This window comes from Schistocerca piceifrons, chromosome 2 (genome assembly GCF_021461385.2).
Source record: "Schistocerca piceifrons isolate TAMUIC-IGC-003096 chromosome 2, iqSchPice1.1, whole genome shotgun sequence".
NCBI lineage: Eukaryota > Metazoa > Arthropoda > Insecta > Orthoptera > Acrididae > Schistocerca > Schistocerca piceifrons.
The window spans coordinates 907,818,117-907,831,757 of NC_060139.1; the positions used below are offsets into that span (position 1 = coordinate 907,818,117).

General features: G+C 38.3%; 1 protein-coding gene across 2 annotated transcripts in view; it reads right to left on the minus strand.

Moving 5' to 3' along the window:
* Positions 1-475: 475 nt before the first annotated feature.
* The window catches only part of LOC124772664 (triokinase/FMN cyclase-like), a 156,957-nt gene continuing 143,791 nt past the window's right edge, over positions 476-13,641 (minus strand). For both annotated transcript variants that reach the window (XM_047249340.1, XM_047249338.1), the window contains 2 exons: positions 6,539-6,675; positions 476-770 (listed from right to left, as the gene is read on the minus strand). In XM_047249340.1, the coding sequence (XP_047105296.1) occupies positions 617-770; positions 6,539-6,675 (291 nt within the window). In that variant the 3' untranslated portion in view covers positions 476-616. The remainder of the gene's footprint in view (positions 771-6,538; positions 6,676-13,641) is intronic.

Below are 13,641 nucleotides of genomic sequence, written 5' to 3' on the forward strand. Positions count from 1 at the left end.
GTTTTGTGCCAATTTAGATGAACTTTTAACCTCATTCTGCTGATACAAGTTAATTGTTATACAACAGAGTGAACTCCTGAGCTGAGTTCAATTTCGTGAACTTGTGTCAAAATTTCCCTCCTCCATGGACATTTGTACAGACGGCCCTTAGTTGCCTAAGCATCCCTTTTAGACTACACATAAAAATTCATTCACTCAAACACTTATCCCCCACAAAATTCACTCAAAGAATATTATCAAACAACTGTTTGACATCCTTCCTTTAAAGTATTTTGAAAACCTTATAACCTGCTCAATAGGTACAGATTTCTCACATAAAAGTTTATAGATTACCAACATTATTCATTAATAATAAACCCAACACCTCACAGAAGTTTGAAGTGAGTACTTACTGAGTTAGATCCTATATAACTACTCACTGATTGAAATATTCTTGAACACCAGTTTTAAAAAATTCACAAGGTGTAGACATTGGTGATAAGTGTTTCAGTTCCACTTTATTATAAAATATTTTGTTAGTACAGTGATGGTGTGGTACAGAACAGATAAAAACTGTACAAAAAGGTTAAAACTGTAGGACCTTCATACTTTTATCATTAGATAAGAATGTGTTGCATCAGTGACCAGATTTACAAAGGCATTTAGCTTTCTCTCCTCCCAATTTCTCTATCAGTACAGAGCAAACTGCTTTCAACCATAATGCTACCCCATGAGCTCCTGCATCAACATCTGTGAGAAGTGCTTCATTCACATAAGCTGCACGGCCAGCTCTGGAAACAAATGTTCAGACATAATATAATGCAGAATCAATTGAACTATAACAGAAATAGACACCAGCACAATCAAAAATGTTATAATTCCAACTTATGTTTCTTAATTTTACTTCAGAGCAATGTACTGGATAGTTCAAATATATTTGTATGAGTGTGAAAATTCAAAAACACCCAATGGAATGTAACAATATAACGAAAAGGATAGTTGCACCTCACCATTTAGCAGAGATGCTGAGTCTCAGAAGGGCACAACAAAGAGACTATTGGAAAGTTAGCTTTTGGCCAACAAGGCCTTTATCAGAAATTGACAAAACACATACGCGCCCACTCGCAAACGCAACTCACACACACGACCACAGTCTCTGGCAGCCGGAACCAGACTGGCTACAGTCACCAGAGACTGTGGTCATGTTTGTGTGTGTGTGTGTGTGTGTGTGTGTGTGTGTGAGTGTGTGTGTGTGTGTGTGTGTGTGTGTGTGTGTTTATTTTTGAGGAAGGCATTTAGGCCAAAAGCTAACTTTCCGACAATCATTTTGTTGTGCCTTTCTGCAACATAGCACCTCCATTATATGGTGAGTAGCAATTATTTTTTCATTATATTGTCAAAAACACCCTATGATGCCCACCTTTTATTTCAAAAATATAGTAAACACAAAATGCACCATCGATTCATGGAAGCCATACATTAACATGTAAAAGTTGTTGTGGTAGCTATTACAGTTTGCACCCTTTATTTCCCCCTAAAATAATCAGAAGACTGCGAGTCTGAAGATAAATAATGGCCAGAAATTCAGTCTCATATTTTATTAGTTTTCTCTCCAATTTAGTGTACACAATTCGAAACTTATCTCTGACCGAAGGCTGGGTGTTTGTGTTGTCCTCATTGTTTCATCATTATCATCATTCATGACAGTGGCTAGGTTGGACTGTGTAAAAATTGAGACTTTGTACGGGCGCTGATGACCGTGCAATTGAGCCCCACAAACCATACATCATCAACCATACACCATCGAATCTTAGAAATGAAAGTTAGTTGTCGTACTGAAGTTCAAGTTATTTTTAATCATGATCTACAAAATCTATTTAATTCACCATCTATGAAACAATATTTACATTTTATTGTTTTGGCAAATTAAGTCGTGCTACATATGATTTACCGGTATCTCAATCTCAGATTTTTTTTTTTAAAAAAAAAGCTTCTCTGGGAACAACATTTATTTGAATATGAAAATTATTTAAGTTCAAAATGTAGAAAACAGTTGCTTACAACTGTATTATCACAAGCTTTCCTACAATGGACATGGCTCTTTGCACAAGGTGTGGCATGTGTTTTTAATTTTATTTTAAAGTTACAGGAATTCCTAGTTATGGTAACTTGAAAACTTTTGCAGCAGATTACAAAAGCCCACTAAACTCCCTAGACTTGGAGACAATATCAATTTGGAAATCATTTTTGTTTATTTTGTAACTGATTATTATTATTATTATTATTATTATTATTAGAAACTGCCATAAAGCAGCAAATGTGTTGGGAAGTCAGTGCAACTATTCCAGGATCTTTGAAAAGAACCCATCAGGGTTTTCTGTCATGTACTTAACACAGGAGTCTTACCACTCTCTTTTGAGGCATCAGTATATAAGAGGGAGTCAAATGAAAACCTTAAAAGTTTAATTAAAATTCAGCATTTAGTGTAGTCACTCTATAAGTTGTTACAATGATGTAAGGAATGCCCTGCTTATGACATGCACCAAGGAAGAACAGTGTTCTGTCATGTGTGTTCTGAGCAGTGAAGGCACGAAACCTATTGAAATCCATCGGCTTGCAACAAGCTTATGAGTGGACTAGAGGACATGACTTCTGTGACAGATGCTCAGTGCTCGGGTCAGGCACAGTGAGGTATGACACCAGATTCTCTTGCAGCAGTCAGACCCATTGTGATGTAACTCCACCATATGACTGTGAATGAAATAGCTCCAGGTCTGAACATCAGTCATGGCTCAGCACATCAAAATCATTCATGAAGTGCTTAAGTTTTACAAAGTGTCCACAAGATGAGTGCCATGCCAGCTCACTCCAGAACTGAAAGACACCTGTGAAGAAATTTTGTGGTACTCTGAAGCTTCTTCATGAGAATTGCTACAGAAGATGAAACCTGGATACACTACCACCAACACGAAACGAAGAGAGCAAGCAAGGAATGGCACCATTCCTCATCATCAAAACACAAGAAATTTTGGATGCAGCCAATGGCAGAGAACGTTTTCCTGACTCTCTTTTGGGATGAATGAGGTGTTGTCTTAGAACACTACATGGTCTGGGAAAACATCATCAGTGCATCGTATTCTGGTACATTAAAGAATCAGCTTCAGCTGCAATAAGATCAGTGCAATAAGATCAGAGATACATGGACTTATGAGTACAGATGTCAGTTTTCGACATGACAATGCTCGGACTCATGCTGCCCTTGCAACACTTGCAACTGTCAATGACCTGCACTTTGATACTTTGCCACATCTGCCATACTTAAGAGACTTTGCACCAAATGATTAACATATCTCTGGACCACTCAAAGTGGCATTGGAAGGCAATAAATATTGTTCCGATGAAAAGGTGCAGCAGGGGGTGCACGAGTGGCTGCACACCTGGCTTAGGCCAGCATTAATGCAACGGCACAAGTGGCTTTGTTTGGTGTGATGCTGTGACCAGGAAGTGCGGGCTGCTGATGAAAGGCATCACATTGTGTTCAGTGATGAAGCACTGCTCTGCACTGCATTCTAATGTTTTGGTGTGGTACTGTGGTGTTACTCTTGGTGTCATGGTCTGGGGAGCTACTGTGAATAACTTCAGCTCATGACTAGTAGTGATTGAGGGAATTCTGACAGCACAATGGTATTCATGGCCATCTTGTGACCTAATGTGTCACCTCTGGTTCAACAGGACAATGCTCATTCACATATGGTACATGCCTCTGTGAACTGTCTGCATAATGATGAGGTACTCCCATCTCCAGCAAGATCCCTCCATGTGTCCCCAACACAACACGTTGGGGACTGGCTCAGGTATCAGCTCCATCCCAGAGCCCTGGATGCTTTTTTTTTTTTTGTCAAGCATTGTAGGTTAATCATTACTTTAGGTCTCTCTCTCTCTCTCTCTCTCTCTCACACACACACACACACACACACACACACAATATGTGCTTAAGATTATGCATCTCTTTCCATGGTGTCCTGAGGTTAATCCAATGACAATTAGGTTGACCTGAGTAAGGTTACAATATACAGGGTGGACAGAAAGTAGTCTTCTGTTTATGTACATAATTTAAACATGAAATTGTAGTTATCAAACAAGTGGAAAATATGTACTATACAAAGATATGTACTACACACAGAACTAAAAGAGAGCAAAGCAAAATTAATAAAGACAGTTATTAAACAAGAGAAAAATGGAAACGGGGAGGCACAAGAAACTGACTCAACAGTTGTGGCAAAACTGATGACACATTGAAATCACTGGCCACCTATATTCAGTAACTACTTTTCACAGCTGAATGCCTCACGTTAACTTACTAATTTGATTTATTGTTCAGTTTATTTTGATACAATCATGCCTAATACTTCTGGTATCACAATTTTAACAGACTCTTCGTACACCCATATTTAAACTGCTCCAGCTGCTGCTAGTCTCTGACCAATGGTGCAGGATGACACAATGTTGCAGAGTGTCCATTACTTGTTCTTAGAAGGTAGGTGCAGATGTAAAGGCACTACAGTGTGCTTGGTGCACAATACAATGATCCTTCCTTTTGATTTTTCCTTCATGTCCAGCCACAGTCATATGGAACTTAAGGAAAGATATAACCATCATTTGATTATATGATATGTTTTACTACATGATCTAGATTTTGGCCTTAGGCCATTTTCAAGTGTTACAACTTGAAGAAATGATTGCACAATAAAAGTACAAATAGCAGAAAAGTAGGGCATAAATATAATTAATGTTCCAGTTACATGATTTATTTTGTTGCATACATGTCAGAGATCATCTTAGGTTATATAAAGCTGATGTTTCGTAAGTAAAAGTGAGAACATTTTTGTGATATGTCAATTGGGCGGTGATGACTTGCAGGGCTTATTAACAGGCTAAGGCTGTGAAATAAAATGGATGACCAGATGACAGGTTTACACTTCATTTCACTCTGTCTAGCGGCAACCAACATAAACATAAGTGAAATGATCAAGTGAAATGATCATCAAAGATTGTCACAGAGACATCACAGTCTGCACCATGTAATCTATGGTATGTCAGGGAACAAGGTAGTGGAAGTGTTTATTTAACAGGCCGCTTACATTACCTTTGCAGTAGATACAAGATGTCAGTGTTTCCATTATATGGCATGCATAACCCATGTTTTAGAAAAAGGAAAAATTTCGTTCACTAATGTTGTGAACACTGTATTCCACTTTGCTGCCACCTCCCCCCTCCCACCCCCTCGTGCACATCTAATTTTTATAACAATTCTGTTCTTCTCCACCCCTCCACTCCTACATCCCTCCAACTTGGTATTTCTTTCCTTTCTCACTTTTAGTTACAAAACATCAGGTTTATACAACCAAAGATATATATATTTTAATGATTTGTGTTCCTTGTAAGCCAATTGATTTTTGACGTATTAGGAGGAAAACAAATCGTGTAGTCTAAACATTAATTATACTTCTGTCATACTTTTCTGCTGTTTGTATTTTTATTGTGTATTCATTTATTCTAGTTGTAACACTTGAAAATGGCCTGAGGTTGAAATCTAGATCATGTAATAAAGCATATCATACAGTCAAATGATGTTTTATCTTTCCGTAATATCCTCCCTTGTGGTTGTGACTTGGTTATCTGGAACTTTCATGAGTATTCCAGCCCACACAGTCCCACGTAGTCCAGCATTAGGCCATTGTCACATCTGAATATCCTACAAATCTGAGTGTTGCATGATTTGACCAGCTGGCAAAATAGAGACCCATAAAGATGCTTCTTTCAAACTGTCAGGTCTCTTACGAGTACCCGGCATTTCTATGTTCTTTATAGCAGCGATAACTCAATATCCAATGCTTCTCATGCCCCTTAAGCACACTGCCAGATTTGGCAACACTGAACACAAATGACACGAAAAGCATTGTGGTGGTAAGTCTACCTTTCACAGAGAATTAAACAATGCAAAATCCAGGATGGAATGTAACAATACCAGAGAAGGAAAGTTGCTTCTTACCATATAGCGGAGATGCTGAGTCACAATAGGCACAATAAAAAGATTCACACATCATAGCTTTCGGTCATTAAGGCCTTTGTTAGCAGTAGACACACACGCACGCACACACACACACACACACACACACACACACTCACGCAAATGCAACTTGCGTTTGCATGAGTGTGTGCGCATGTGTGTCTGCGACTGACAAGGGCCTTAATGACCGATAGCTATGATTGTGTGAATCGTTTCACAGAGAATTTAAACTCGCATCATTTACATACCTGCCAACAGTGTGAAACATATGGAGTTACATTGTCATCTGAGTATGTCTTCTGGGTGTGTCACTATTTTTGTCAGGCAGTGTGTTTAACGAACATATTTATTTGTTTCTTGTTATGTTTGAATATAAAACTGCTAAATCTTATGACTACAAGCAATATGTCCAATAGAATTTTGTTTTGGGGATGAAGTTAATTTTAAAAAGAAGGGGAAAAAGAAATATACTTTCTTATATCTACAAACCTTGCTTTCATGGACTGTGTATTTAAACAACCCTGCTCTGCAGCATCAATTGTGGCCATGAGTGCTTTTATCTGGTCACTTCTTGTTTCTTTCATGCAACAGCTGTATGTATTGTAAGCAGGTATCAGGGCATCTAGCTGTAATTTGAAACAATAAGTGCAAAGACTATATTACATGAACATCACAGATTTATGGATAAGCAATAAGTACAATATTCATAATTTTTAGCAATTGTAAGCAGTTGTTTTTCTTCTTGGTTCTCTACACAAGATGACGTATATCAAAGCTATGACATAGTGCAAAGCAGACAAGTTCCCGAACTTTTAGTGACTGTTGACTGCATTATATGCTCAGGAGAATTTTGCTGTGAATAAGACTCTTGCTGCGATTGTTTGCTGATAATGTATAATATATAGCTGAATGGAAAAGTAAAATACAATTTAGTCAAAATGACATCCAAAGTGAAGACATAGAATTCTGTAAGGTGCGGTCAAAGGAAAACAAGAGAGATCGGAAAAAAATCTGGGTAAGTGTGAGTGGGACTCAACACCAAGGGTTCTGTACAAACTTAATTATAAATATAGATAGCTTATCCATCTAGGGAATGGGAATTTTGGCCGGTTTTGCCTGTAATCAGTATAAATACTGGCAAGATATCCAAATATGTGACATGAATGGCTGTATCTTTTGACTGCATTGAGGCGGAAGCTTAAACTTTTTACACCGCAAGGAGGCACCATAGACCTTAGTACCATGTGACATAAATTTCAGGTTGATGTTACCTCCTGGTTCCTGAGAAAACGGGGTCTTCACAAACAGACAATCAAAAAAATTGTTCATGTTATTTAATTACAAATCAACACTTTTTGGATTTTTTTCCTGTACTTGTAGTGTAAAACCTTAGTTGTTGCCAAATTTCATGAATCTTGGTCACCTGGAAGTACCCTATAGGTTTTGATGAGTGGGTTTGTGAGCATCAAAATATGGACATAAAAGGTCATATCTTTTATTTGCACTGCCTTAGAAGCCTACATTTATTACACGGCCAAGGGACCATATACCTTAGTATGGAACATAAATTTCAACTTGACACATCAACTGGTCCCTGAGAAAGAGGGTTTTTAACAGTTGGACAAACAGACAGACAAATGGACAAAAAAGTGATCCTGTAAGGGTTTTGTTTTTAGCAGTTGAGATATGGAACCCTAAAAAGTAAGTAAACTGTTCATTATTTCGAAAGTAATCAGCATAACTGTTAATACATTTATTCCACTGTGAGACAAGACATGCAATGCCTTCATGGAAAAATGTTTGCGGTTGCCTGTAAAACCATTATTTTACACAGGAGTCCATCTCTTTGTCCAAAGCAATTGATGGACACAAATGTCTTTCTTCAGGGCTCAAGAGATACGGAAATTGTGTAGTGTGAGATTGGTACTGTATGGAGGACGTGTAGGGCTTCACAGTGAAACATCTGCAGTGAAGTTGAAACAGCCTTGGTAACATGTGGGTGGGCATTATCCAGCAACAGAATGATGCCATCTGCCAACATTCCTAGGCATTTGGGCTGGATAACATGGACCAGTCTTTTCAAGGTGTACAAGTACCACTGTGCATTAATTGTGGCTCCTTGTTCCAGAACGACATTGAGCAGCAGGCCCTTGTGGTCAGAGAGAAAGATCATCAATGACTTTCTCAGAGCTGGTGTGCCTGTTGTTTCAACTGCACTGCAGAAGTTCACTGGGATGCCCTTACACATCTCTTCCAGATTTTTGGAGCCCTGAAGAAAGACATTTGTGGCCGTCGATTTGTTTGGATGAGTAGGGGCATACATGGGTGCAATCGTGGTTCTATGGACAACCACAAACATTTTTCCATGAAGGTATTGACCATCTTGTCTCACAATGGGATTTTTTTTGTCTCATACATCATTTTCACAGAGGACAACAGAACCATAAATTTGTACATTTATCCACTCAGGCCGTAATATTTATTGAGACATCATATACCAGTGAGTTTTAACCTATATAGTTATTTTCAAGCGTTTACTGTCAACTGTAATAAGCATGTCATAAATAACAATTTGAATATTACTACATTTGTCTTATTGAAACACTGAAAGTTTAAGGCTGAATGTGCACTGATAGAATATATGGTATAAGTTCAGTCATCACTGCTCCTTTAGGCTTAAAACTTGTGGTGTTTCAATAAGACATATAAAGTGTATTTGCAATTTGCTATTTGGGAAGTGCTTATAAAAGTTGTGGGTACACATTTGAAAATAGCTGCACAGGGTGAATCACATAAAACTTGCACTGCAAATATTATAGAAATGGAAAGTGCTATTGGTGTGCTGTTTTCACAATATGGATTGGTAGTTAGGGGCTCTTACTGTTAGTCAATCAACAGATTGTAATAATACTGAGAAAGTGTATTTTTGTGAAAACCTACACCTTTTTAAATGGAACAAAGCCTCTTGACAACAACAAACTAAAAGTAAGCAAAACTGGAATGTCCGTCCTGTTGTTGGCAGGATTCTAGTGCAAGTCATTTATGTGATTTCATATTTTGAAAAGTTGTCACACCAACAATTTTACATTACCTGTGGTAGCACACACTAAAGAACAAGACAAGTGTATACACTAGTTATGTGGATTCTGACCAGTAAGGAAACAACTAACCATCACAGGTTGTGTTCAAGATGACCACCAGCAGTGGCAATACTTCCTCCTAGTCTGGTATGGAATGACTACTACACATGTGCTAGCATCTCAGTGGAGATGTCTGAGCAGGCTGCAATAATACATCATTGCATATCATTCAGGTGTAATTGGTATGTGCTTGCAGACAGCATCTTTCAGCTTTCCTCACAGAAGAAAGTCTACAGGCATCAAATCTGGGGAACGGGCCTGCCAAGGTACAGGTGCCTTGCATCAAATCCATCGATTTTGAAACAATGTGTGCAGACATGCTTAGCACTTTATGCACTATGGGCTGGGCAGCCGTCATGTTGGGCCACTCGTTCCTCCTAGTCTGCAGAGGAACATCTTGTAACTTCTGTGGAAGATAGTCTGTTAGGAGGCTGTGGTACTTGTGCATACTCAGTGCTCTATCTATGAAAAACTGGCCTATGAGCTGATGTTTCACTATTCCACCACACCACACGTTTACACCCCATGGATGCTGAAGTTCCACCTGACGAAGCCAATGGGGATTATCAACAAGCTAATAGTGCATGTTTTGGGGTTTACCTGCCAATGATTGGTAAATGAGACTTCATCACTAAACAAGATACATGATACAGCTGGAATATCATGTCTTAATGCCCATGTACAGAAGTTAACACCATTCTTGTAATTGTCCCTATGCAGCTCTTGATGGAGAGAGATGTGATAGACCTGGAACCTATGTCGATGGAGAATGCGTAGGACACTTGCTTGACTTGTGCTACTCCCTCGTTCAATTGTGTGGGAGCTAATGTGCGGATCAACTGCAATTGCAGCAAGAACATTAATTTCCCCCTCTTCCGCCACCACTTGTTTCCTTCTGTTACATTGTCCAGGTGTTTCACTACCACTTTCAAGTAACTAGTTGAAGAGGTTGATAAATAAGTTCAAATGGTTCAAATGGCTCTGAGCACTATGGGACTCAACATCTTAGGTCATAAGTCCCCTAGAACTTAGAACTACTTAAACCTAACTAACCTAAGGACATCACACACACCCATGCCCGAAGCAGGATTCGAACCTGCGACCGTAGCAGTCCCGCAGTTCCGGACTGCAGCGCCAGAACCGCACGGCCACCGCGGCCGGCAATAAATAAGTGCCATGATGGGTGACGTCTGTTGGTATATCTGGCCGCTTGCACTGTACAAGAACAAATTGTATTCTTCCTACTCTCTCCATATACCATGAGCATATCAGCTAGTTCTGGATTGGTAAATCCCATCATCCACTCATGATATACTGCTTGGGCTGTCACATCCCCAACTGACTAGCAAGTCACAATGCACTCGAGGAATACACAGGCACACTGTACACAAACCTAACATACACAGAATGAATGGCACAAACAAGTGTTGGTGTGGAAACTTTTCAAAATACAGTATCTCTTAAATGACTTGCACTAGAATCCTGCAACAAACACCACTAACATTCTGGTTCACCACACTTTAAGTTTATTAATTTCAATAGGCACTGTTCGACTTAAAAAAGTGTATGTTTGCACAAAAAATACACTTCTGAAGTATTATTATAAACTGTTTATTGGCTGACAATATGAGCTTCTGACTACCAATCCCATTTTATGAAAATCATAGATCAGTAGCACTTTCCATGTCCGCAATATTTGTGGTGCAAATTTTAGGTGATTCCACCTGTATAATTAGATGGTACCATATATGAGGTCTTAAAAATATTAGTCCAAGCGGCGATGGTGGTGGTGATTCTGATAACCGATGATGATGATGATGATGATGACAATGATGATGAATAGGCTTTTTGAGGACTTGAAATCTAACTTTGGCACTTACACTAAAATAGTCCCAGCAGTTAGCCTAGTAAAGCAAATTTCTGAGGCACACAGAATAAAAACTTTGATATTTCAGCTTTTAAAACTGTAGATAAAAATTATTTAAAATGGCAAAAACCACTATGCTAAAAATTATGAACCAGCAGCATTTCAGCACATGAAAGCCTTCAAGTTCAGATTGCTGTCTGAGCAATCAACAAAACTTTAAAATATGTGCCACACTCGACTAGTCATCAGTTGAAATAAAAAACAACTCTCCATTTAAATTTGTGTGCCCTCTTGTTAAGAGTGTAAAATACATTCACATAATATATGGCCTATTGAAATGAAATGCATATTTCTCACACACCATAATTAGGTGAGTCCCCTCATCAGAGTAGAAACCCATGAGCCAGAAGACAGTACTCTCTATGGAGATGAGTCTGTACCAGTTCACCCTACCACTATGATGCAAAGGAATAATACTATCTCATTAATTGTTGATTCAACAGTGACATAATATTGCACTATAATGGACACTTGGCAGGTTTTATTGGCAGGTGTGTCTGTTTGCTCACTTCCTTGGATCTTAATGTAAAGTGGTACTCAGCAGAATGGTACAACTTTGCCCTGTGTTTTGTAGGATGAGAACAGACCTTTATAGAAATTCCTGAAAAAAGTTGAAATTAGTTGATACCACCCTTATGCCTTGCATAGTTTGTGTTTTGTTGCTTGGAAACTCTCTAGACTGTTTTGACGACACGAAATTGCATCACAAAGTCACTTTTGTAATGGAAATACAAGTAAGCCTTATTCTCTATTGCTGTAAGCAGGAAAATGTTGCTTGTATACATGTCCAGGCTATCATTTCAAGATTAAACTGTGAGCACATTCTCACTTTATAGCAAGAAGAGTTGTCAGTATGGGTAAATATCCACCAAATTGTCATAAACTACAGTGACATCATTTGAATGTTCAATTTCTATCTTAAGATAAAAAACATTGAAGAGTTGCCTTATAGTAGTTGCTCAGTCAAAAGCACCAGCTAATGGCTGCTATCTACAAATTATGGCTCTCAGGTTCCCCAAGCAGATTGCAACAGAACTGTGTACTATCTTTCTGGTGTGAACTTTGAGGACTGTATCAACACAGACAAATGCAACCATCTTTGCCCAAGCAGTTTAGCCTCAAGGCATCCATTATGAACAAAAGTACAAACCCCTCCTCTTCCTCCCCATAACAACATGGACTGTAAAGGAGGTGAGCAAGAGAACACTTGGAATGGAGCCTGGATGGAGGTAGTCTGGTTCACTTTACCAACCAGTGCAGGATATGTCTGCTGAATGAAAACCATCATAGAAGATTGTGAAGGTGTCCAGGTAGCAATGCACACCTCAGGCATGTAATCCCAAGGGTTCAGCCTTGGAAGTATGATGAGGGAAGTTGTCACGATGTTACAAACTTGAAGCTATTGTCTGTCACGTGAATTTCACCAAAACATTAGCTTCTGGTGGAAGTGTTTTGATCAAAAATACCAGCTTGCACCATTTACAGGTGCAGTAACCATTCTCATTATCGTCTAAAGTATAAAGGAGTCACATTTCAATTGTAAGCCGACTTGTTCAAGTGATATTTTCTTTTATGTAGATCAATTTTGTTATTGCTGTTTACCTTTGCTGCAGTGGTTTCATTTCTGTCATTTGACTTTAGATTTCCTATCAGTCCAACTTGAAAAGCTCCCTGGGTAAACACCATGAGGAGGAGAGATTGGAAACTGACCAAACATAGTAAAAATTTGGGAAAAGGACATAGACTGAACATAGTTCCATCAGTCAGTATTAAGGAAAATGCTAGATTGTGAAAACAGCCCTTTCACATCATATTCTTCTCTTCTTCGCTTATTTAAATTGTATAACAAAATGAAAATTGCATTAATGAGGTGAAATGTGTTGCATTACTGGATCAAATGTGCACTTAAGACCAGAAAAAACATCTGAAAATTTCTACCTGATTTCATGTTATTCACAAAATCATTGTAACTGTTTCTTTTTAAAACATGACAAAAATTAAGAACAGGAAGCAATTGTAAATATTAGTCTACTAATGTTTTGGGGCATCCAACATGGCAGCACTGGCTTCAAAGCAATGTATGGTGTAAGCCTGTAGAGTCACATCTTCCCTTTATATACAAACATGGGTTCAGTGTAGAGTAGGAATATCTATAGTGTGAGCATATCATACTACACTTGTTGCCAACATCAAACCAAAATAGTTGTTTATATTTTGCAATGTGAGATATAAACTTTAATATGACATCTATTGATTCAATTTTTATACATTTATTAGTAATTGCAATGCTGAATAACAGTTGCTGCTATGGATGCAGATCAAAATAAGTTACTGGAGGGAAAACAGCTCTTCATAGAAAAGTATCACAAAGACTGAATTACAGTTATAATACTAACAAGAAGGAAGCACTTTATGTGTTGCAAAATAGCAAGAGACAGTTTAATACAGAGTTAATACTGCAGCTATTTTATGTGACCGTATGGTCATTTATTCACAACACAATTGCTACGTAAATTGGTAGTTTA